This window comes from Cuculus canorus, chromosome 16 (genome assembly GCF_017976375.1).
Source record: "Cuculus canorus isolate bCucCan1 chromosome 16, bCucCan1.pri, whole genome shotgun sequence".
Lineage (NCBI taxonomy): Eukaryota > Metazoa > Chordata > Aves > Cuculiformes > Cuculidae > Cuculus > Cuculus canorus.
Genome location: NC_071416.1, coordinates 1,528,836 through 1,554,973, shown reverse-complemented (window position 1 = coordinate 1,554,973; position 26,138 = coordinate 1,528,836). Strand labels below are relative to the sequence as shown.

At 46.0% G+C, this 26,138-nt stretch overlaps 1 protein-coding gene and 1 non-coding gene across 10 annotated transcripts in view; both read right to left on the bottom strand.

The window, feature by feature from the left end:
• RBM39 (RNA binding motif protein 39) overlaps positions 1 to 18,147 on the bottom strand; it is a 31,944-nt gene extending 13,797 nt beyond the window's left edge. Inside the window, exons 1-10 of one of the 9 annotated variants that reach the window (XM_054081166.1) lie at positions 17,864 to 18,143; positions 15,185 to 15,247; positions 14,890 to 14,962; positions 13,315 to 13,993; positions 9,809 to 10,000; positions 4,635 to 4,700; positions 4,474 to 4,527; positions 2,991 to 3,108; positions 2,249 to 2,401; positions 1,065 to 1,202 (exon numbers count right to left, since the gene is read on the bottom strand). In XM_054081166.1, the coding sequence (XP_053937141.1) occupies positions 1,065 to 1,202; positions 2,249 to 2,401; positions 2,991 to 3,108; positions 4,474 to 4,527; positions 4,635 to 4,700; positions 9,809 to 10,000; positions 13,315 to 13,343 (750 nt within the window). In that variant the 5' untranslated portion in view covers positions 13,344 to 13,993; positions 14,890 to 14,962; positions 15,185 to 15,247; positions 17,864 to 18,143. Of the gene's footprint in view, positions 1 to 1,064; positions 1,203 to 2,248; positions 2,402 to 2,990; positions 3,109 to 4,473; positions 4,528 to 4,634; positions 4,701 to 9,808; positions 10,004 to 13,314; positions 14,824 to 14,889; positions 14,963 to 15,184; positions 15,248 to 17,863 lie in introns of those variants that run through there. The other 8 variants (XM_054081168.1, XM_054081170.1, XR_008452544.1 and 5 more) reach the window with 8 other exon arrangements.
• A 4,340-nt stretch (positions 18,148 to 22,487) lies between these two features.
• TRNAE-UUC (transfer RNA glutamic acid (anticodon UUC)) lies at positions 22,488 to 22,559 on the bottom strand. Its single transcript has one exon. It is a non-coding gene; the product is annotated as a tRNA-Glu (tRNA).
• Between the last annotated feature and the right edge of the window lie 3,579 nt (positions 22,560 to 26,138).

Sequence of the window (26,138 nt, the reverse complement as noted above, 5' to 3'; positions counted from 1 at the left end):
CTCCTGGAAGTTCACAGTTACTGAATTTAAAACATTATCTTAAGTCATTCAGGAGCCATAAAAAAGTGCTGGCAAGAGGCAGCAACACAGAATGAAGAGAAAGAACTCAGTTTATGGAATCAGGAGAAGGAAAAACCTTCAAAGCTCCACAGGTAAGCCTCCTCAACTACCTTAATCCCAGTACCAGATCTTGAGAGAAAACCCCAAACATCTGGATCAAATTTAATGAACTGCTGCCACTTTCCAGGCTTTTGCACAGCAGAATTAAAGGGATACATATAGTGAATCCAAATAAGGCAGCCAAAAACCACTGCTGCAGTACAGATGAGGCAGGGTTAACATCCAAAGGTAGCATGAAAACCAACAATGGATTTGGTAATTTTTGTTATTTTTCCCATTAAGCAGCATACAAAGTCAATCACTCTTCCCTATCTAACAAGGACATTCCCATGGGATACCTCAGCACAGTAGGGCTAACGTTTATTACAAGTCCACTGGAAACTTCAGATTCCATCTGCTCACTTCCATAGCCTTTTCCATACAAATATTACCACACCACAAACTGGGGCCTAACGGAGAGGGGCCCAAGTCAGAGCTGCAGAGGACACATCACTAACTCATAGCAGGAACAGGAGCTTAAATGTCACAGAAAGCTTAGATGTCATAGGAGCGGAAAGTCACAGAAACAGGGGAAACTACTACATCCACAGGGAAGAGAACTCAGACTTGACCTCCCGCTCTGTGCCATAACCTGTGAAACAGCACCTCCATTCACAGGAGGGCATGATCCTCACAAGCTGCAGCAGCAGGATGGAACACAGGCCTCTACTGATTGGGTTTTTTTCTTGGTCTCGTCATTAGGTATTTGTTGGATTCTCAGCTTCCCTTCCTAAGATCCACCATTCAAAATCACTAGACCATCCCTGGAAACATTCCAGGTCAAGCTGGACAAGGCTCTGCGCAACCTGACCCAGTTGAAGATGTCCCTGCTCACTGCAGGGGCTTGGACTGGATGAGTTTTATAGGTCCCTTCCAACCCAAACCATTCTGTCATTAGAATTTACCCTGCCAAATGGCTCAAAAATTCCTCGCAGCATATCTTCAGTGATGTTGAAATGTAAGGACCCCACATAGAGCCTCATCGGACCAGCACTGCCCTTCTGCAGGTTATTTGCCATTGCTGCTGCTCTGTTTTTCTCTGCCTGAGGAAAGAAGAAAAACATCTTCTGTAAGATTTTAATAAGCAGCTCTAACATAAGCAGTACACATCTATCAGAGCAGAACTAGCAGATTCACCAAAAACCACAAGCTGTTTTGTAACCTGCACACTATCCCATGGCCTTCAATGTAAAACATACAAAATCTAAGACCATGACTATGTACAGAGCCATAGATTCCAAAGGTCTTCAAACCAAACAATGCCCTGCAGAATTCTGGCTTATGTCTGGCAAATTAACAGTTTGCTTTTCACATACGCTGGCAAGTTCCACAATCCTGTAACATTATTTCAGTTTCATTATTACTACTTTCTTAACACCTGTATTTTCAGAATGCATTTCTACCGCTCTGAGTCACTTTCATTTGCCTGGCAGCTATGGAAATCAAAGGTCTTTCCATAACCGGCATAAATGTCATTCTTGTTTAGGTTTTCTAAATAGTCAGTGGTGACCACATTTCCAAACAGAAAGTTTACCAGCAAGAGAGGAGGCAGCGCTGACAGGAGTTGGTCCCTTCCAACCCAAATCATTCTACAGTTCTAAGCAGTGACATTCTAAGGGAGCCCACAGCAGCCAAAATCAGCCAGCCAACAAATAAAAGTGTTCAAGCACCTCCCCTCACGTGTAAATAGTGGAGAGAAATGCTTGCTAAATAAGAGAGGAAAAACTTCTTTTTTTGCTGAATGTCTAAGTAATTTGCCGTTAAAGCTTAACTAAATAAGAGAGTCTAGGGGCGCACATTTTAGCAAGGTCTGTTGTGACAGGCCAAGGACGAATGGGGGGGCAGATTTAGATTGGATATAAGGAAGAAATTTTTTACAATGAGGGTGGTGAGGCACTGCCACAGGTTGTCCAGAGAAGTCATGGATGCCCCATCCCCCCAGAAACACTCAAGGCTCTGAGTAACCTGGTTGAGTTAAAGATGTCCCTGTTCACTGTAGCAGGGTTGGACTGGATGACCCGTAAAGGTCCCTTCCAACCCAAAGCATTCTATGATTCTATGAATAACACTGAGGCTGACAGCTCCTTACCTGCGATGCCTGTACTATGATGGGCACACCCAGGACTCTCTGTCCGGTTAGTCCTATTGCCAGAGGCACTGAGCTCACATCCACAAATTCTACATACGCAATTCCCTTTGAACGCCTGGAATTCCTATCTGAAATCATTCGTACGTCACGAACCTGAAATGCAAGGATAGAAATGCTATTAAGAGTTCAAGGAAAAAAAAAATTTCCAGCAGCCCATTACTCAGACAGGTATTAACAACCAGACAACAATTTGCCAAGCCAACAGCTTTGTAATCACGATGCAAATTGGGAGTTGCGCAGAGCTGTCTAACAAACATCCCAGAGGCAAGCAAGCATTAAAAGCTGCCACTCAGTCAAATGTAGCACATTACAGGAACAGGGGCATTAGAACACTTTCAGCACTGTAATGCTCTAAGGCAGAACCTCATAGTTGAGGCGGCTTTCCAGAATTAGAAATTAAATTAATTTTACTGTAAGTAGCAGATCCATGTGCTAAAGACCAAAACTTCTGAAAAACATAGTTGTTTTCATCAGAATAGCACTGCCATGTTCTGCATGACATCGCAGGCTAAACCATAAGTATTCATGTTCAGAGCCTTTACAAATGTTCGTTGCCATTCACCCCCCCTTTCACTGGCACAGGAAGCTCCAGAAAACCACTCACAATTCTGCAGAATAACCACCCTGTACTGGGATGGCTTGAGGAAGTATACGGAACCATTTTCACCTCCCTATTAATTACCTTCCCTACTGTAGAGAAAAATTCTTCCAGGTCTCTCGGTCGAATTCTCGCAGCCAGCTGCATGCAGAATACTGTTCGAGCATCCCTCTCTTCTGGGGTGAGATTATCAATAGGTTCTCTGCAAAGAGGAAATTTCAGTTAAAAATAATCTCAATTAAGTTAACTTATCTCTGGATCATGCATTAAACTTTCAATAATCTGTATATCAAAGACTGATGAGGGGGAAAAAATGCCTGCAGTATTAAAAAAAGACAGGGTCAAGAACTGCAGAGAATACCTAACATAGACGTAATATGTATTTACTTCTCTACCATGACTAAGCACCCCATTTCAACTGTAAGTACTGATTGGAATTTTATTTTTTTTTAAGTACAGTAAACAGAGGTGCCATTTTGCTACTGTCCAGAACAGGTAACGGTACCACTGGGGAGCTCACAGTCAAAAGAGATGGGATGAAGGCCAGGAAAAGGGGATTAATTAGTCCACACCAGCTGTCGGAGCTGTCAGACAAAAGGTACCAACTTTGTTTTGTGGCTTCACGAACTAAAATCTTACATCTGCCCAGCCACTTCAGAGTAACTACAGCCACTGCGTTAACGCTGACATCTACACAAACACTATTCCCATCCCAAAGTTTATAGTTCTGGCTTGTTAACCCATGGAAAAGCATCAATAGTGAATAATTACTCCCATCCTTGACACCAGAAGCACCAGGGTAATTTTATTTCAATATTGATCACTAGATGAAATTAGATGCACCACTTTTAAGGTGTTAAAGCTTCAAATCTTAAAAAAAAACCCCCTGAATTGTATGTAAGTATAGGACAGAATTAGCACACTGGGTCATGCACTGAGTTCCCAATTATGCAGCATGTATTTGTATTTTTATAAGTGTTTTAAAATTCACTGAGAATATACAAGAATTTAAACTAAAATTACCTTAGTAAGAGTTCACTAATAATTAAAAAAAAACTATGCAAGATTGGTTAAATTTAACTGCATTAATGCAGAGAATAATCTCATTAGCATCTAGTTAAATCCAATTCCCTTAAATGAGAAACCTAAGAATGGATAAGAATGTCCTGGATTTCAAAGGTTTCTCTACAAATAACACCAACACACACTAAATAGGAAAAAGCAGCATTTGTACAGCATTTCTGCATCCTGTACTTAAGATTATTAATTAGGATTTAGCAGAAAAGCTAATTTAAATCACCATTAACAGGAAAAAGATTGAGAATACAGAAACACAAAAAAGCAAAGCAAGATATATTGCAAACGGCCATTAGTTACAACTGTATCCTCCTATTGGCGGGGGGCGGAGAAGGCACCATACTTTCAGTGCTCTCCTCTCATGAGCTTTCTGAATAAAGAGCGGCATTACTGCGAGTGGAAGCTGCAGAGCAGGTACTCCTGTAGTCTTTCAACATTACTTATCCAACTTCAAAGAGAAAATAAAACCCAAATGTGTAAAAGTTCCCACCTGACAGGGCTCCTGTCTTTTCTGAAAGGACTTTTGCTTCTGGAGCGTCGTCTGCTATAAAGAGAGAATGACTAGATTATAGGTAAACATTCACACATACCAGTCTGATTTTAAACAAAACCAGTTAATAATGCAATAAAAAGTAGAGAAAGCTCAGAAACCTTAATTTGATGCTGTGAGGCAGACCAATCTTCCCTCTGATGGCACTGTTGAATTTCGGACCGGAACTACAGCAAAAGCAAAGACAGACGTGAGTACATCCAAGCACCGGAATTCAGCATCTCCTGTCTCTATTCACACAGCATTGCAAGCATCCATTCACACTGCACCTGCACTTGTGAACATTTTTCACCAGCAGCACAAATCACATGCATCAGCCACGCACCCCAAGCCCTAGGGCATAGAACATGCCCCCTGTTCAGTTTCATCTGTATCACAACATCCCAGCATATGCAGGACTCCAAGGAAGAATGGAATCATGAGCCAGCCAGGCATGGCACATTTGTGTGCACAGAAGATTTGGAGATACAGTTACTGTTGTGACCATTTTCACAGGGTTTTTTTGTCCACATAAGTGTTCTCCCTCCTGCTGAGTGCAAAATTGCACCTGACTGGCTTGGAACTCTGCCTCAGAGCAGAGTGGTGCTGGCAGGACTGTTTGCTCAAGTTTAATGCTTTGAAACTGAAAAGTTTCATGAAATTTAAAATGCAAGTGGAAATCAAAGTAATCTGCCATGGGCACTTTCACTAATGTCTCAGCTGCCTTTAGTTAAAGTTCTTAACAGACACCAAAATACAGAGCGATTCACTCCGACGGTTAACCTTGTAGTGACGTCACCATAGATGGAATCCAAGCTCTTCGTTGAATCTAATTTTAGACCTCCAGGCTGTCAGAACCAATGGCAATCTGCCCACTGCTTCCGTGCCAGGGACAGTCCTTCTGCCAGTCACAGTGGCACAGGGTAACAAACTGACATCAATGCAAGAGTCATCCTATCCCGTTCTCCCTGAACTAGATCTCCTTGTGTATCCAAGGCAAAGCACACCACCCGCTAATGTTCCTTCTGCACCTCCACCGAGCAGTAGCAGCACTGCTGCACTGAATGCCAGGGGCTCTGTCCACCTGCACAGGACCGATTCTTTCTGCTGTGGCTATCAACTGAAGCGAGAACACCTTGACAGACAGGGCAGTATGAAGACACTAGAGTCTTTCACTGAATCCATTTAGCCAAACAATGTGCCTGATCAACATATTCCTGCTCCTCAGTAGAGCAGTGATACTTAAATTTAGCATCCACAACAGGGAGGAAGATGCCCATTTCTAAACATGGCACAGGCAGCAGTAGTGGCCAAGCTCCAAATCCGTGCTGGGCAGGTTAAAGCAAGGGGAATGTGGCCCTGTATAACACCAGAAAAAAAAATGAAGAAAAAAAGACTATTTAGAAACTAATTATTAAGAGAAAATAAGACAAAAGCCAGGCACACGGTGAGATGAGATTGACCAAAACCAGACTTCTTCTCTTGCTTCGGATAAGTTCCTCCATTCCCTATGCCAGTTCAGATCAACGACTGCTGAGTGTCCTTCAGGTTCTCCCATGTCCACAGCACATACTGCCAAAAGCTGCATCTGGAAATGCTGGTAGTAATCCTGGAGGCTGGCTTCTTATCAGAGATGGGATTACCTTACATCTTCACACCACCTGATGCAGAACACTGTATTCTTCATTTCAATTCACATGCAGCAAGATAAACCAACTACAGCAGCTCCAGAACATGAACATGCACACCAGCCAAATAATGGCCAATAGTCAAGACCATGAGGCTTTAAGGAAACAGTGAAAGAATGTTTTAACTGCTTGTCCAAATCGAATGAAAAAAAACTGAGAAAACACACAATAACAGTTTTCAAATACACGGACAACTTCAGAAGGAAAAAAACCCCACAACTCCCAAAATGTCTCTCCTACTGTCACCCTTGACAAAAAATTAGCATCTTATTTACATGACTAAATGAGAGAAACATTAGAAAACCTCAGCAAACCACATAACAGACCACTGGACCTCAGCAGAAGGTTGCCTGGGGCAAGACAACGGCCCTAGTTACCTTCTGAAGATTCTTTTCCAACAGGGATGCATTTCTTTGGATTCTTCAAAGAAGCCTTGCTCATGAAGCTGCAAATCTCCAGGGAACTTTCTTACTTCCTCCTACTGCCTAAGAACTCTTTCAACTGATGCCCAGTTCCTACTACCACGTATGCAAGCACCAAGCAGAAGCAATTGATCTTTATGTCTAGGGGTTACCTTCTTCATAAGCCAAGTGCCCCAAACCCCAGGCACAGTCAAAGCACGGACAGACAGACACAAGCTTTCCTAAATCACCACAATGCTGCATGGGCCAAGAACAGTCAAGTGAGAAGACGAGCCAGTAAAATATCGGCTTTCATCTCCTCAGTCACATCCAAGGCTCCAATGAGAGTCCCAGACAAGGCAAATTTTGGCTAACAAAGTCCAGGAGAATCACAACAAACTCTCAGCCCTCCTGCAATAACCCTGTTTTCTCAGCAGCACTGCCCAGATTCTTGGTTACAGAACAACAGGACAGCTCAAGTGACTTCTGCTGTACACTGGCAGTAGCTGGGATTTGTCAGACGTATCTAAGCAGGAAGACTTCGTCAAGTTTTTTAAGACACATGATAATGTAACTATAAAACACTTAAAGGGCAAGATACACAAGAATAACAATAAAACACCCTGTGAACATTGAGCAATACAAGCCAGTCACCCAATTTTAAATAATTAAAACATTTAATTGCCCTCTCATGCTTAAAGACAACAAATTCCAAGTCCTTATTTCTCTGTGGCGCACTCTTCTCCTTTTCCTTCAGAATCACTTATACCACATTTCTTCTTCTCACTAATGCAGAGATGCTTCCATATCACCCCCGGCAGCAAAAACTTCTCAGGTTTTTTTTGGTGTCTCACCTCAGAGACACCAACTTGAAAAGGACTTTATAAAGCAAATGGGAATATCCTAAGGAGGAGGAAGAGTAAAAAATAAAGTACAATAAAAATACACCTACAAAGTGTTTCAAACTGACAGAGCAGTCAGCTACAACACTGCCTGCAGGAACAAACTCTCAGAACTGCCTGGAAAAACTCTCAGCCACATGAAGTGAGATTCCAGATTCAAGTTCTCTAGCCAGCGAGAGCAATCGTGTAGGTACTTTTGAAACCCTGTGGTCATGCCACTTCTAGCAAGACAGCATCCTCATATGGAAGCACCATTTTTTGTAGATCCAAAGCAGGCTGGTGATACAGGGGCCTTCATCTCCCTTCATCTTCCTTTTGCCTCCCTGGAAGTCAGTGCCTGTTATACAGCTGGTACAGGCAAGTCTCTGCATGGAAGAGCCCTGAACAGGAAATAAAGTTGTTCTTCCTCCTATCTTCCAAGTCTTACACTAAACTGTTTTAAATGCTAAAATTCTACTTGGTTAAACACCAACAAGCACCTCGTACCCTCAGTGGGGACTAGATTATCTGAACCCTTAATTCACTGTCTCTCCATACCAAAGACATTGCCTGAACAGCTATGGAGGAGTTTCAGAGCAATCAAAAAGACTCCTAACAATCCTTTTCCTTCCTGGCACAACATATCTTGATGCATTAAAACAGGCTTGGATTATTGCAGGAACACCCATACTTTCAGCCTCTACTGAAAGACATTACTTTGGAATGCTGGAACACTGAAGCTCCCAAACTTCTCCAGGTGAAGAACCTTCTCCTCCACTGACAACAGGAAAAACAAACCCCTTGGATGCAGCTAGGGGAACACAGCAACTCCCAAACAAGGGATACAATGAGGACATCCTCTCTGTGCAACACCCCACTGGAGATAAGAAGACTGTCAGGCTGAAGGACACACAAAGGCTGAAGATTTTGATCAAGTTCCTCTGTGTAAGGCCATCTGAAACCACACCGGTGGCACCAGCACAACACGAACAGCTGCTGCGGTCTCACAGGTGCCTTGAAGCTGCAGAGGATATTCCAACTCTGCACAGCAGAAATCTTCAGAGCTGAAGACCAGAGCAGCTCCACAGAGGTTCGGAAAGGACTGATGCTCGAGACAAAGCCAAAGCAGAGCTGATAAGTTCCACAATCCCCAAGTACACAGGACTGATGGAAGCGCAGCATGCCACTGCATCCCAGCAGAGCCAGGAGCTGTAGTGCATTTTCATTATGACAATGCCAACTACCAGGTGACTTAGTGCAAAAGGAGACCGAGACCCCAGTCATTTTGTGTTTGCATTCCAGGAGTACCACACAAGGCAAGCATCTCTGGATTGGAGCCCAACCATCTAGAAAAGCATTCATGTGTAGAAAATTGTACAATCCCACGATTTATCAGAATGTAGACACTGTCTTCTCAAACATCTTGAGAGATTTCACCATCACGGATGACATTACATGTCACGATTAAAAAAAACCACATCTTTCTCCAATGCCTGTCTGACACGATCTGGCATTCTGAGATTAGACAGCAACTGAGACAAGACTCTGACAAAAACAGACACAAACAGCAGCCTCAGAGAATCATCAAAAGCCAACCATACAGCCTAGTTCTGGTTTACACTGCTTTGAAGGCAAAAGGAGGTGATGGGGAGCAAAGGGGGAGAGGCAGGAATACAAACCAGCAGAAACACAGAATAAATACCAATGGAAAAAATCCTTTCTGAGAAATAACTTGCAGCTGCCATGAAGCACTTACAGGAGAAGTTCCACCAAGCCAAAGATCTGAGAGGAACTGAAGAATTCTTCTCTGAACAAGTCTGAGAAAAAGCCGGGCAAACATGCAACGTGCAAGCACGACTATGACAAAACACTTCCAATTTAGATGCTTATGCAGTAAGTGCTCAAGAGCAGCAACCCAGTGAAAACCTTTAGCAATAAAAATGAAAGGTTTTCTAAGTCTGTAACCAAAGTTACTGGGTGCTTTTCATTTTTTGACAGTTAAGCTCTCAGGTTCATACACTGTAGATAGTCAGGACACGTAGAAAACTTGCTTGCTATTTCAATTTTGTGATAAACTCTTTCCCAGTCAGTTTTATGCTTTTTCCCACTTGATTTTGCATCCTTCTGCATTTGGATAAGAATGAAAACTAGCAAGAGGAACAGGATACGTTAGTGTCCTCTTTTTCACTCCATTATTTATTAACACTCTGCAACCTTAACCTCTAACCCTTTCGATATTAGTGACCCATTTAGAACACAGAGTGACACTAAGCTTGCACACGATGCACAGCAGCAGCACACACGCAACTCTACGTAAATAACCTACTAGGGACTTCTATAGCGGCCTCTGAATCTGCGGTCTCTACTTCTAGAACGGCTGCGTCTGCGTTCTTTGCTTCTGCTCCGTTTCCTTTCCCGGCTTCTGCTCTTCTTCCTTTCCCGATCTCGGCTCCGTTTGCGTTCCTTACTTCTGCTCCTCTTCCTGTCATGGCTTCGACTTCGGCTCTTGCTCTTTTTTCTCCTGAGAAAGAAAAATACAGCTTTGGTTACACACGTAGCTCAGTGTTAACATCTACCTCACATTCCATCATTCCTCTAACCTGATGTCACAGACATGGATAGGAAAAAGTTTCTTGCTGTCGGCATTGACAAGTTCTTTCTGTTATATGGGTCGTTAAGCATGTCAGCAATCTTTCAAAAATAATCATGCACAAAGCGCTCCAAAGCATTTTCTTATTTTAAATTTTGCAATCACTAAAGAATGCTTCCAGGAAGAGTAAAAAGACTTAAAAAATATTTCCTGCATTAGGTCTTGCGCATCCTAAATGGAGCACTTCATCTTTCAAACTTTAAATACACCATCAAAATGCTAAAAATAAAGTGTATTTTCACAGCAAAGTAAAACAAAAAACCTCAACAAAAACAGAAAGCAAGAGGCAAGTCTGAGGGAAAGGAAGGTTGGTTTCTCTTGATTCTCTCTGCCACCAGTTGTAACATTACCTAAGAGCTCTCCTTCTTCCTTGTTACTCGCACTCATAAGCCACTTGCTTTTCAAGTCTGTGGCTCTTACAGAGTTGGGGCAAACTGCAGATTTAACCATTTACTCAGAAAATCTAAACTTTTAAAATCTGCAAATCAGTTGTACCTCATACTTGAAAGCCAGTGAGCCCGTTTCAGGATACTTTTAAATGATTCACGATATTTTTTCCCCTTACCTTAGTCTAGGATTTTAAAAATTTAATGATAGTTTTGAAAATACACATATGTGTACATAAAATGCAGATTAAACATATGCTCAAGCAATTACTTAAGAGAGTAATTTACCTCAAACTAAATTTTCAGCATAATCAACTTCGCTATTGAACTTTTGAAACTCGAAACATCCTTCGCTATTGAGTTTTTCCTCTCCTCCCTTTGGGCACACCTACGCTATCTTTTTTCAATGTGGCCACTCAGAATCTCTTTGTGCTACTCACCCCTCACTGAAATTTATCCCTGCCACTTTCTATGGCCATGCACAAACTATGACTTCTAGCTGGTTTAAAGATCTCTCAGATGCCACAGCTCACTAAGCACTATTGTCAGTTTCTCTAATATGTTTTTATGGACAGAGAAGCTGCTGCACCAAAACCTGATATCCAGAAGCTTCGCCATCTTTGATGACTCCACCCAGAAATCCAGAACAATCTGCATTAACATCACTTACACCGTGTTTCCCACAGCAATGCAGTCTGTGATGGCTTGGCACCCACAGCTGCCGCGTCCCAGGACCCATCCCTTATCAGTGTCTCCATTAAGGTAAAGCCCCTCACTCGCTACTGCAACTCCCTGCAGCTCCACACACTGGCCAGCAGCAGTAACTGATAACTCAGCCAGTCTTCCGTGAAGGTACCAGCTCCTCCTATCCAGCTGTGAGCTGAGCCCTCTCTGCATGCAAAGGCTCCTAAACATTCAGCGTCCACACTCTGCCTTCCAATCCTGATTAAACTAGACATACAGCACAGCCTGTATGTCACATACTGAAAATGCAGTCTTAATCGTTTCCATTTCTAACACCGAGTCTGATTTGACAATTATTGAAAGCTGCATACTGAATCTAATGTTGTTTTCTAATTGTGTTGTGGATTGTGGTTTGCCCGACAGTTTGAATCCCAGAAATTCCCAACTGAAGGATACTCGACGATATCATCTAGATAGCAACACTGCAAACAACTTACTCGGTAAGCAAAGCAAGAAGCTTTTAAAGCCCATATAGCCCTTACTGTCACGAATCACATACAGAATGGTGTAGTTCACTCTCTAAAGGTTTAGGGGAACAGCAGCTGTATCAAATCGATTCTGGGACAAACAGCTTCATTTGATCAGAGCTGCAGGAAAAATGAGCCTTGCAGCAACAACTAACTCAGAAATGGAAATGGGGAGATACCACAGGAGCAACATTTCTGAACAGACACAAGGGTTCAAGTAGGAAAGCAGAAAGAGGTGCAACTGCACACAACGAATAAGATGCAAACATAACAGCAGCAAAACACTTTGCCTTTCTGCTATTTTACAGTAATAGAATTATTTCCTAGACTTCAGAGCACGCAGATTTAGCCCGAAAATGGGACAATGAGCCACAAGATAAGTGATGTTATGGCTTTAGCGCTAGCTTACAGCAACCATGGAAATGAACTGAAACATGTTCCACGAACCAGGGCCAGAACCAATTCCAAAAATGTAAAAATCACTGCTTTTCTTTCAGATCCCAGTCTACATTTTCAGATCAGCCATCCAAACAAAAGCAGGAACACTGGTATTATATTTTAAAGCAATAAAAATTCAGAACTTGAAAATATGGCGAGCAGTTGCTTTTAATGTGGTATCAGGGGTCACATTGTTCAGCATCAGCACAATGCCCACGGTATTGTTTAGTACACAGATACAGGGTACGATTAATTCTAGATCATTAAATTCCAACACAAGTCTGCCTTTGAAACTGGACTTCTCATTTCCCAACTATTTATGCACTTGGGAAGCTTTGGATCCCTTCAGCATTTCACTTGTATGAGGTCAGAACGCAACACCATACATAATGGCTTCTCAGCTGGGTATTGCAAAAGCACACTGGTCACTGTTTACTCAACTATCAAATTCATAATTGGTCTTCCTACATCAACTATCTCGGCACTGAATGATGCTTCTAAGGTAAGCAATTTATTTTACAAACTTAAAAACCTTCCATTTGTCTGGGTTATTTAAGAGGCTCTTTCATGCCAGGAATTTTTCTTCAAATTTCCGATTTGATTTGAGTCTCTTTGGGTCATCAGCAGGTGTTCAGACCCTGGAATTATGCTTCCTGAAAAAGGTGGGCTTGCAGTCTGGTCCTTTAAAAAGGTTATAGTGTAAGTTCATGGAATTTAGATCAGAAATGAAAAGATGTAGCCGCTTTTGAAGGGGGAGGAGGATAGAGTGAGAGGATCCAACTCGTTAGGCCTTTTCAAGAAAGCACTGCTATCTCTAAATGCTCTGAGCAGTTCCAAATCACATAAAATTCTACGCCAAATACATTTCTTACGATGCACAATCCATTGCATTACTAAAGCAACAACAAAAAGAAATTAAATACACTCCACCTGTCAAGCCTGTATTTTTATCTGATGCTCAAATTAAATGCTTCCACAACTGTGATGACAGTAGTGACAAGGGTAGAACTACATTCGTAAACAACCAAGTTTCGTAACGGCTGTAGCTGCAGCAATTGCAAATACCAAGCTTTTCCACTTTGACTCCCTATTAGCAAGTTTACAAAACTCAGCACCCTCCCCACAAAGTAGAGAACCGAGAACACACTCACTTCTTGCTGCGTTCTTCGTGGCCATTGGCACTGCTCAATTTGTTCTCATCCTAAGCAGGGTTGATAGAAGAACATCGTGAGGACGAAGCGGAAACATTTCAAGTGGTCAAAGGGTAATGGGAATAGGAATAAGAAAATACAAAACAAACATTTTAATACTAAATTACTTGTTTACAGTTTAAGGTGGAAAGCTTTAGAAAATTTAGGTAGGCATGTTTAACCACTTTGCTGTTTAAATTTAAGTCATACAATTACAAAGTACAAGACTTACATCATTTAAGAGTGTGTACTAAAGTGTAGATACTCCCTTATATGGTTTAGAGAGAAAGTTATCCTGTAGAATTCAGCACTCAAGTGGTTAAATGTTATTTCTATGAAATGTAAGAGGAAGTTTCAGGTTTGTGTATGCATGCCCCTCTGACCAGCACCAAGGCTACACCTCTGCCTAAGCCCCAGTGGCTATGCTAGCAGCCAGCCACTACGGATTTCCTGTGACCGATGCCATTCCCGAGATCTTCGCTCATTTTCGTTGAAGGGTTGTAAGAGCTTGATGTCACCTCTGTCACACATCTCGCCCTGAAGCAAACAGGGATTCACACTGCTTTAGTAACGTCGACTCCCAAGAAAGCCAGCAATAATCCACCAGTCCAGCCTAAACATTCCCTATTTCCATACCTGTTTACATGGAAAATATCCATGTTAAACCAGGACACAAGAATTTTAACATAACAATTTACAAACTTCTCTTCAAGATTTTAACGTAACTGCTAAATATTACATAAACTACATTTAACACTTAAAACCTACAAATGCTCATCCAAAACTCATTACATGGTTGCAGTAAGCACTGCAGAATAGACTAACAATGGCTGCTATGTAATTTATATACGTGCTTTACAGTTTAATAACATCAGTTACATGAAAAGTACAATTCCTAAGCGACTTAATACATTTATTGTGAAACCAGTGCTAAAGCATGCATCATGTTAACACTTCACCACCATGTGGTGAAAACCACAAAAAGACAGTATTCATTTGCTGCCGGTTTAGGTAAGAGACATCACTACGCTAACTAATAAAGATTTTGCATTAAAATTGACATTTCCTAATTGAACAACTAGGAGAGAAGAATACAAGTGCTTATTTTAGCATGATACCGCACACTGTGATACTGTCTTTTACTTGCTAAGAACCTTCTATTCAGGGATCCAAGAATTTCAGTAAATTCGTTCACTCAGCAATTGATTTCCATCTGCCCTGTTAAAAGATTAACCGCCACCAGCCTCCTGCGTTAAAAGCAAGTCTTGCTCTCCTTGCACCGAGCAGACTGTTCAAATATTGACTTGCCATGGGACTGGTGGAAAGGTTATTCTTGGAACCCTGCCGGTTTCCCAAACCACTGCATTCACCTTGTTGCTATACCAAACTGAACCTGGCAATTTAGGGGAGGGTTTTGGTTTCTTGGGGGATTTTTTGTTTTGTTTTTGGTTTTTTTCTTTTGTTTTGGGTGGTTTTTTTCTCTTTTTAAACCTCGGGGACCACGGTACAGCGATACGTCACTCAATTACTACCTTATGATTGACAGTTCACACTGGAATCAAAGGTGAATTCATGGGAGTAGAGGTGAGATATCGTTAGGCAAGTCTACAAAGAGAGATAGATGGGCATTTATTCATCACGCTGAAGTGAAACTACTGCACAATATAATCACATTAACAGCATATATTTACTTGTAAGTTACATGTAATGCATCTCCAATAAGATAAATCACGAGGGCTCCAGGGATGTTAGTTACAGTTCAGCAGTAGTTTCATGAATAATGCGAAATTAAGGCAAACAGGACCTCACTGGCACATTTTTTCTCACCTTCTTGTAAGGAGCTTCAAGCATTGCTTCAATATCAATATCATCAGCCATTTTTCAGGACACCTGAAAAAAGAAGCAAAATCCCCCTCAGACAGAGAACACCCCCATGCTTTCTATTCCCAAGGCATCTGCTGAGGTTGCAATCCCTGCATCAGCTCCCGTTCACGGAGCAGTGTCTCCAAAGACGCTGCCAACAACAACTGGAAGGAAGCTTTGCCCAGCAAATGATAAAGAACGTGACACAAAGCAATTACAGCTGTGAAAAGCCACATGCTACCGCACACAATCAGCCAGCAGAAACCTCAGAGACTTTCCCCCTCTTCCTCTCCAGCCAAGGGCACAGATCACTGATGATGCAGAAGCACAGGCCTGGTGGCCATCTTGGGAAGTGCCAGAGCTTACCCAAAGGATTACCCAGGAGAGACACAGAACCAACACAGAACACTCAAAGCTTCCCACCATTTGCTACCACAGCACTGACTGATCTGAAGATTTGCAGGGAACAAAACGGTACTTAAAGAAACGCTGCCTCCTGCACAATAGGGGCCACAGAAGAGACAGCTGCGTTTCACGCATTCAGAGCTATTAAAGCACACGCAAGATCCATTCCTCTGGAACGTCAGGTTTCAGACAAGAGCCAACATGCCATGGAACACCAGTCCCCACAAACTGCTTTTATTAAAACCATTCCTCTTATTTTTCAACTTCAACACCCCAGTGTAGTTTTGTGGGTTTAATCCCTCTGACAGCTCATTTCCTTTCCCTATGCAGCTACATTAAGAACCTCTCAAGTCTCTCTCCATTATAGTATAGACTCAGCATACTCAAATCTTTTAATAAAACGTTTCCCTTCCTTTTCCTTCTTAAGCTCCAAAGCAGCCAGGCCTCCAGATCCAAGTCAGACAACCCAAGAGTGAGGATGTGTTCCTGTATGCGTACTACCAAATGGATCTTCAATCACACAGGTCAATGCTCGCACTGTGGTTACAGGCATCACCACAAACTGTGCTGCGCAGCGACTTGGCCAACAAAATGAAATAGTGTCAGCACTTCAAGATCCTTTAAGCTGTTCACTCATAAATAATCAGACCAGAGCTGCACCACATGCAAGAAGCACGTCACGTTTCCTTATCATTGCCCAAATACAATCAAGAATAAAGCATAAACTTTTAGCACTATCAGAACACTGGAAGCTCACACGCAGTTACTTCACCAAGGCAAGCTAACCTCATTGTCAAGCTATGACCTCTCAGGCTATCGTGCCATAACTTAAAACGTGATCATCCTTAGTTTGTGTGCAATGGCTCCATTTTACAGGTTATTAAGAGTATTTACATTCAGCTTTTCAAGCCACCTACATATGCATGTATGATTTAATTCACCGCTGTTCTATCAATATTTGGTATGACCAAGTCCACCGGTACAACTAAGGACCATGAAAAAACACCAGGCCACACCCTGGATTCCACAAGACAATGCCCACTGGTGACAATTCCCACCAGCAATTCCATTTTCACTCATGGAATTTAGCCAACATATCCAGCTGCACCTGCGGCAAAATTCTTCCTTCAGAAGAGGGGTGGCTAAAATAGGGGAGTGGGGCCGTAAGAGCCACCATCAAATCACGAGTTGCATGGAAAAGTGAGCAGGGAATGACTTATTACCGCACTCACCCAAATAATACGAGTGAATGAACTGGGATCCGGTGGGTTCCAAACAAAGGTCTTTATTCACACAGCATTAAGCCATGGAATTCACTATTACAGAGTGCTGGGGATGCTAACAAAGGAAAACACAGAGGCAGTGTTCAAAAAACTCCAAACAAAAAGCAGAAAAGTTAACAGAAAAAGCTTTTCATTAAACAAAGCCGTGCCTCGTGACCCTGAACCACAACAAGCTGACAACCAGGGGCACGACTGTCCCGTTTCTCTTCGTCTCAGGCATTTACTGTTGGCCACCACCACAGAGAAGATCCCGAGTTACTCGGACCTTTGGTCTCGCCCAGTGCATTCCGCGCCCTTTGTACTTTCTACACCGACACCGTGGGTTTATCAGAACAGCTCCTGCCTACGTAACACAGCCCTACCATCGACTCGGTAATTTCTGTTACACGTATAATGATGCTGCATATAAAGATACCCTTCTTAAAAAATAAATAAATAAAAATAACAATAATATTAATAAATAAAAATAATTAATTTCAAAGGAATCGAAAATCATGACGGATGTTTAAGTAAATTTCATTAAAAACTGAAGACTATAAAAGTAATTTTCATAAAAATGTTTCAGCTTGCTGAAAAAGATCTGCGTGCGCCTAACACCTCTGTGGAAGAAAAAAACCCAAACCAGACAAAAAAACAACATCAACAACAAAACCCCCAAATTATCACAACAAACACGGGATAAAACCTCGCGGGTCTACAAAAAAAAATAAAAGGGCAGAAGCGCACTGCTACTGATCTAGCGATCGTTTTGAAGGAAGGCAACAGCAAAACGAGGTGGGATATCGAAATAAACCAGTCTGAAAGGGTCCCCTCCTCGGAATTAGCTGCTTTCGAAACTCCAAGCGCTGACAAGGCTTTGCGAGGAGCCTCCTGGAAAAGCATCAGCAGTTTCGGGCAGGGCCTGGCCCGCGCTCCCGACCCCGCCGAACGGCCCCCCTCGCGGCCCCGGCGGTACCTGGCGGCGCTGTCCTTGTCCGGGCTGCGCTGGCGGCGGGGCAGGCCCGCGGGCTCCACAGGCCGCTCCGCGCGGACGAAGCTCGGGCGGGCGGCGCCGCTCGGCCGACCTCGGTGCAGTGCGTGGGGAGGGGAGGGCAGAGGCGACGGCGGCAGCAGCGATGGGGGGGAACGGAAGGCGCGGGGAGCAGCGAACCCGGCCCTGGCCCCGGCTGTGGCGCGGCGGTTGCTCCCGAAATGGCGCCCGCCGCGTCCGGCCGCTGGCACTGGGCGCGCGGCACGGGGGCGCCCACAGCCCCGCGCAGGGGCTCTCGCGAGACCCGGCCCCGCGCACCGCCCGAGGCCGCCGCCTCTCGCGAGACCTCGCGCTCCCGGAAGCCGCGGCTCTCGCGAGACTCGGGCGGGGCCCGTGCGTGCCCCCGCGCTGGAGGGAGCGGCGCGGGCGGCAGTGGGAGGGGGTGGGATGGAGAGGGTGGGGCAGCGCCGGGCAGGGGTGCGTCGTGGACCCCGGGACCTCGGACCCTCCCCGGACGGTGTCGGGGCTGGCCCTGTGTAGGACCGGCTGTCCCAGCACCGTCCCCGAGGGCCTCGGCAGACTCGGGCCTCGGCAGACTCGGGCCTCGGCAGACTCGGGCCTCGGCCTCTCCCTGCCTGGGAGGAGTCTGGCCAGGACCCGCCGGGGCCCTGGGCCGTCCTGTTTCACCCGCGCATCGGGAGCCCGGCGCGGCCTCCTGGCTGCAGCTCCTGCTCCTACAGATTTGGCCCCTGCCTGGCCACACGCGGGGTCTTCTCCGTGGGAGTTGTGTTTGCCATGGGAACTGTCAGTTTTCCTGCTTTCTGAGCACCGCATGAGTACACGTGGGTTTACAGACACGGTGCAAAAAGCTGTGTTAGCTTTTTAACGCCTATACGCGCTGGAGTGTGTCCCATGGATGCAGGTCACATACCATCTGTATCCGAACTCCTACCCACATCTGGTACAGGCAAGAAATCTACACTTGCTGTAAAAGCCAATGCCTTTCTCAAGATCCCAGTTGTTGCTGGTGCTAAGGTGTCATAAACAGACAATGCAAAATCTTTTATCCAATCAAACGAGTTTATTATGAAAAAGTTATTAGGAGGTATTCAATTTTGCGAAGTAAGGAAGCAATGCTGGGTGCATGGCTGAGGCTCGGTCACATCAGCCAGAGGTGCACCTGATCCAGGCTCCCCGCCCCTTTTATACATTTTTGAGAAAACCCTTACATTTTGGCCTGAGAGCAAGGCTCATCCATCCCCCCCATCAGCGCATATTGGGGTGGTCGGTCTGATGGGCAGAGGAAGAGGAGAGAAGGGGGGATGAGAGGCTCCCACTGGTGAGCACTGCCCTTCCACTGAACGCCACACCACAGACAAGCGGATGTCACCAAAGAAAGACATTTTGGATCTCGACCCCCCATCAAGCCAAAAGTGCCAATAGCCTGTTTATTTCCTTAATAGTTGATCTAATTTTTGGCTTGAGGTTGAAACTTTTTATCCACTTTTCTGCATAGTTTTTTACACCTAAATTGAACCCATCCCATGTCTGAACCAAAACACGAACAATTCACTAAATTTTAAACAACCATTCGTGTTTTATCTTACACACACACACACACAGGGTCCATCATGAGGGTCTTTAGGGGTTGCATTACATGTCCTTATATGGCATTGTTTACTGGTGCAAAGCCAACTATTCTTCCCCGTTTTTCACAGAAGGTATCCCCAGTAAGCAAGGCACCTCGGTGGGCAGTGCCCAGTGAGAACTGTGTTGGGGATCTCCTGCCAGGAGAGGAAAGCCTGTTGCTTTTTTCGACAGGTGAAAAGAACTGAACTGTTGAGACAGACAGACAGCACATGTGCATCACATCTCAGCCAGGAAAGGCCTGAGCTCCTGATCCTTGGAGCCTGAAAGCAGAGGAGGAGGCATCATTCCTCAAGGGTTGATATTGCAAGCAGTTTTGTTTAATATCTTTGTCGTAGACATGGGTGGTGGGACTGAGGGCCCCCTCAGCAAGTTTGTCAATAACACCAAAGCGTGTGGTGAGGTCAACACGCTGGAGGGAAGGGATGGATCCAGAGGGACCTGGACAGTCTAAAGGGGTGGGGCTGGGACATGAGAAGCTCCACACGAGCCAGCAGCGTACACTTGCAGCCCAGAAACCAACCGTGTCCTGGGCTGCATCCAAAGCAGTGGGACCAGCCGGGCTATGGAGGTGATTCTGCCCCTCTGCTCTGGTGAGACCCCACCTGGAACTCTGCGTGCAGTTCTGGAATCCTCAACGTAAGAAGGATATGGAACTGTTGGAATGGGTCCAGAGGAGGCTACAAAGATGATCAGAGGGCTGGAGCACCTCCCATACAAGGACGTGCTTAGAGAGTGGGCTTGTTCAGCCTAAAGAAGAGAAGGCTCTGAGGAGATCTTATAGTGACCTTCCAGTACCTGAAAGGAGCTTCAAGAAAGCTGGGGAGGGACTGTTCACAAAGGCTTATAGTGATAGAACCAGGGGCAATGGCTGTAAACTGGAGAGGGGCAGATTTAGGCTTGATATAAGGAAGACTTTCTTCACTATGAGAGTGGTGAGGCACTGGAACAAGTTGCCCAGGGAAGTTGTGGCTGCCCCATCCCTGGAGCTGTTCAAGGCCAGGTTGGATGGGCCTTGGGCAGCCTGATCTAGTGGGAGGTGTCCCGGCCCACGGCAGGGGGGTTAGAAGTAGGTGATCTTTAAGGTCCCTTCCAACCCAAACTATTCTATGATTTACTGTAGGAGAGAGGGATAGAGCAATTCAGGTCATAGATTGGCAGGGAGATGAAACTGCTTGTTCACGATAGTTCTTCTGAGGTGGTGATGTAACAGCATCTGTGGCCACTTCCTCTCTTTGGCTGAGGGTCTCTCTGGCAAGATGCATTCAGTTAAAGAGGTACAGCAGCAGCAGGTGTTAGGGCTGCACCTTCTGCCAGGAACTCCATTCTCCCTCAACCCACCCCCACCTACCGTAGTCCCAAACACAACTGAAATTGGTGTGGCTTCTTGCCCAAGCCCCTGCAGATTGTTGGAGCCTTGAAACTGAATGTTTTAACTCAGAAAGTAGTAGTGTTTTGTGAAACAGACCCCCCTTGTCTCATTAACAGGGCTTTTTTTCCCCTGGGAGCCTACAAAACGACTCATTTGTATTTAAATTTAATGATCTGGGATAAATTTTGCCTGTAATGGGGATACCATTGAGAGGGTTTCCTGCTGAAATCAGCACACATAAGCAATAATGGCTGGGGGTTCAGGTTATTTCCTCTTTGTCCTAGAATCTGAAACAACCTAAAGAGAAGTTCTAAAGAGCCTTTGCCTCCTGAAATGATAATTTTGTTGCTGCATATAGAAATACTTTAACTAATTAAGGTATGAGAACTTAGGCCCCTTGATTTCCAAATGAAAACCTGTTTTGCAGGCTACCATGCCATTTAATGTCATTCCTAACAGAGTTACTGAACTTAATAGCCTAAAAAGATCCTGAAGATCTTGCATAGAGTTTCCAAGTCTAAGCTGAACTGATCATCTTGATTGAGTCTGGGATGTTTAGGAAAAGCGAGCTCTTTAAAAAGAAAGGAAAAGCGAGCTCTTTAAAAAGAAAGAAAAAGCCTGTCTGCAATAGGTCTGTTCCAACCTCATCACTGTTGTACAGGTTTGTTGTACACAACGCTACTTTTCCTCACGGTGGTTTTGTCCCTCGCTCGCTGCTGTGAGCACTGTTCAGTCGCCCTCCCGGAGGTCAGTTCTCACCAAATCCCTGCTCCTTGTTCCCTCATGGCATGGCTGCAACTTTAGTGGCTGCAGTTCTCAGAGGGTTTTCTCTCCCATTGTTTGCCTGTGGAGTGAGTCCCTGGATGGAGGCCACCGACATGTCTTATCTATCGTACTCGCACATCCCTCACTCTAGGGAGGAAGGATGGACTCCAGGCTCAAAGGCCCGGCTGGCATGGTTTGTAAGGGGCTCCGGCTGGCAGGCGCTGCACGGGCCCTGTGCGCAGCCCGGCGCTGGCCTGGCCCATCAGCTGCAGACACGCAGCTCTGCCATCGCCGCACGCCGGGCTCGGGTGAGTTCCCCTCTGGAGCTGGCAGGAAAGCAGAGGGAAGCTCTCAATGTTTGTTTCCTAGCAAAAGTTTTCCCAGTTGTGGGATGGCTTGATCCAGAGGAGAGCAGGGCTGGGGAAAGGCTGGCGTCACTGGTGTTGCTTTACCATGGACTCACAGAATGGTTTGGGTCGGAAGGGACTTTAAAGCCCATCTAGTGCCACCTCTGCCATGGGCAGGGACAACTCCCGCTGGGTCCGGGGCTCCGAGCCCCATCGGCCTGGCCTGGAACACCTGCCGGGATGGGGCCGCCTGGGCCAGGGCCTCCCCACCCCCAGCGTAAAGAATTTCTTCCTGATGTCCAGTCTAACCCTTCTCTCCTCCAGGGTAAAGCCACGGTCCCGTGAGCCGCTGAAGTGACCCCTGAGCGGTGTCCCCAGGGGGGCAGTCACTCGTGTCATCCCTCGCTGCGGTCGCTGGAAGGGACAGCGCGGAGCTACGTAAGCGCAAAAGAAGTTGTAACGAAAAAAAGATTGAGCTTTCCCACACCGGGAGTCGAACCCGGGCCGCCTGGGTGAAAACCAGGAATCCTAACCGCTAGACCATGTGGGACCGCATGCTTACTTACTGCGCTACGCCGCCTGGTGCCACTTACGGCCATTCTCCCTCCCTCATCCTGTTTCATCCCGCCCCGCCCACCCTGCTCGTCCCGCCCCGCCCACCCTGCTCGTCCCGCCCCATCCCGCCCCTCTCACCCCGCTCGTCCCGCCCCATCCCGCTGAGCCCCGCCGCTGCCGCTCCCTGTGCCTCCAGCAGGAGCCCGCGGCTCTGTGAGGAAGGGGACCCGCTCCCGCCCTCGTTTGAGCGCTTCCCGCTCTCCGCAGGCACCGCGAGCTGCGAGGCACAACTCCGGGCTCTTTCTGAGGGCAAAAGTTTAAACGGCTCAAATCTGCGTTATTTCACTGGAAGGATGTGGTGAGGAATATCAGCCCGCAGATGTGACAGTCGGGGACAGCTGCGAACAACAAAATGGAGCAAATTTTTGTGTGATAGTTAAGGAGAACAGGAAAAAAAGCTGAGTGAACTTGGGCAGATTAGAACGGCAAAGCCCCTGACAGGATCTCTGTCCCCCAACTGCCCCGGGAAGCAAGGTGGCCGCAAGAAACACCCCTGGAAGAGCCTTTGCCCTGGTGAGAAATGGCGCAGATGCCCTCACACAGCCCTGCCTGCCTTTAACCCGCGAGTCCGGACTGTGGGACTTTCCTTCCAGGTTTCTTGCAGAAATAGAGATTCAATCATTTTGTCAAGGCTTGTAAGAAAAAAAAAATCAGAGCGCAGGATTAGCCTGAGGAATTCCAGGTTGAGCGGCTAAAAAACAAACTTGGCTCTCAGGAAGCACCTGCAACGCTCTTTTCTGACACAAATGTCAGAGTTACTGAACTTAATAGCCTAAAAAGATCCTGAAGATCTTGCACAGAGTTTCCAAGTCTAAGCTGAACTGATCATCTTGATTGAGTCTGGGATGTTTAGGAAAAGCGAGCTCTTTAAAAAGAAAGAAAAAGCCTGTCTGCAATAGGTCTGTTCCAACCTCATCACTGTTGTACAGGTTTGTTGTACACAACGCTACTTTTCCTCACGGTGGTGGTGTCCCTCGCTCGCTGCTGTGAGCACTGTTCAGTCGCCCTCCCGGAGGCACAGCAGCCGGGCGAGAGAGGGAGCAGGGAGCCACAGCCAGAAGGGACAGAAGGGACAGTGGTGTCACCGTCACTCACAGTGCTGTTTGGGTGCACGTGGCGCTGCCAGCTCAGTCTCCTGTCCTCGGCCTCTCGGCAAGTGTCCTCTGTTCTGGGCACTGTTCCCCAACCTGGGGCAGCTGATGTTGGCTGCGCAGCCAACCCACGCAGAGTGTTGTGTTTTCTCCTGAGGGGGAGAGGGCACTATTGTCCACCTCATGGGTTTGGACCAATGGGCAAATACTCAGAGACCATAGACTGAAAGTAGCAAAGCTCTTAGCAGGCACAAAAAGGTGTGAGAGGCTGTGATAGAGCAGAAGGTTCATGAAAACATGTACCTGATGTGGTGGCAGGGACATGTGCATCTTATTTTGGGGATTTTTTTTTCCCACTGGAATTTTGAAGCCAGGCAGGCAAACCTCAGCTGTGGACATTTTTCTGAGCTTCATTACCAGCAACATCAGAGTTCGGCTCACAGACAGTGACCTGGAAGTATGGACTTCCCCTCCTGTGTCTAGCTTTGGGACAAGGACTATCCAGGACAGCAGAGTTGATCTCCTGGTTCACAAGGGACATTCCCAACCCCACCTTCCTCACTTCCTCTCTCCTCCCGGCCCATTCTGGTGTGTGGCTCTGCTCCTCATCCTCGTCCCAGTGCTTGCCTGAACAGCCATTGGGCCCATTCAGGTTACTGCCCTGGCAAAACACCACTAAATTCTGTTCGTTGCTGGTTTAATGAGCTGACATGTTCACCCAGGCTCAGACGAGCATCAGAACCAGAACTTCTCCAGCGCGAGGAGCAGGACTTGGTGCATGGGGAGCCCTCAGCTCAATTCAGCCATCTCACCCACTGCACTCTTCTTTCCCTGCTAAGGACTTGTAATTGTTGTATCTGATGCCCTTCATAGAATCATAGAATCATGGAATCATAGAATCATAGAATAGTTTGGGTTGGAAGGGACCTTAAAGGTCATCTAGTTCCAACACCCCTACCATGGGCCGGGACACCTCCCACTAGATCACGCTGCCCAATGCCCCATCCAACCTGGCCTTGAACAGCTCCAGGGATGGGGCAGCCACAACTTCCCTGGGCAACCTGTTCCAGTGTCTCACCACTCTCATGGTGAAGAAAGTCTTCCTTATGTCTAGTCTAAATTTGCCCCTCTCCAGTTTATATCTGTTCTCCCTTGTCCTATCACTATAAGCCTTTGTGAACAGTCCCTCCCCAGCTTTCTTGAAGCTCCTTTCAGGTACTGGAAGGTCACTATAAGATCTCCTCAGAGCCTTCTCTTCTTTAGGCTGAACAAGCCCACTCTCTAAGCATGTCCTTGTATGGGAGGTGCTCCAGCCCTCTGATCATCTTTGTAGCCTCCTCTGGACCCATTCCAACAGCTCCATATCCTTCTTACGTTGAGGATTACAGAACTGGACACACTACTTCAGGTGAGGTCTCACAAGAGAGGAATAGAGGGGCAGAACCACCTCCCTCGACCTGCTGGCCACACTTCTTTTGATGCAGCCCAGGATACAGTTGGCCTCCTGGGCTGCTAGTGCATGTTGCAGGCTCGCATCGAGCTTCTCATTGACCAGCACCCCCAAGTCCTTCTCTGCAGGGCTCCTCTCAATCACATCATCCCCCATCTTGTATTGAAATTGGGGATTGCCCCAACCCAGGTGTAGGACCTTGCACCTGGCCTTGTTGAACCTCATGAGGTTCTCACAGGGCCACTTCTCCAGCCTGTCCAGGTCCCTCTGGATGACATTCTGTCCTCCTGTTGTGGCAACTGCCCCACTCAGCCTGGTGTCATCTTCAAACTTGCTGAGGGCACACTTAATCTCATTGTCTCATTGATGAAGATATTAAACAGCACTGGTCCCTGTACGGAACCCCTGAGGGACACCACTTGTCATGGACCTCCATCTGGACTTTGAGCCATTGACCACTACTCTCTGAGAGAGAGAGGGGCCCTTGCTCTCTTCAGAGCTCCCCTTTAAGAAGGCAGAGCTCTCCTTTGCTGTGGGGAGCAGTAACCCCTGCGAGAGCTCATCCTTTAGCTTTGGCAGCAGGCAGGGAGCCACGGTAGCAGGGAGGATGGCAGAATTCTCTCCTGTATGTTTTTAGTCACAATCTGTTTTAGAAAGCAGGAGAGGAAACAAAGAGCATTTGCTGCTCCATCTCTTTCCGCATCCCGTGCTGCTGAGGTTGGGTTTCAGCCAGCTGCTGCCATTGCCAATTGGTAAGGCAATAGCGCGACTGCTTACTTTGCAAGGGAGCTAAAGACAGCAAGATGGGAAAAATTGGGACAGGATGATTTTTAAAAAGCCCCATTGCAGAACATCTGGCTTGTTATATAAATTTACATCATGCCCACTATAAAAAAACCCTGCTGATTGCTGCTTAAACCCACATATTTTTACAAACGGCCAAGTACTTCCTGCTAGCTCTTTCCAAAGGACA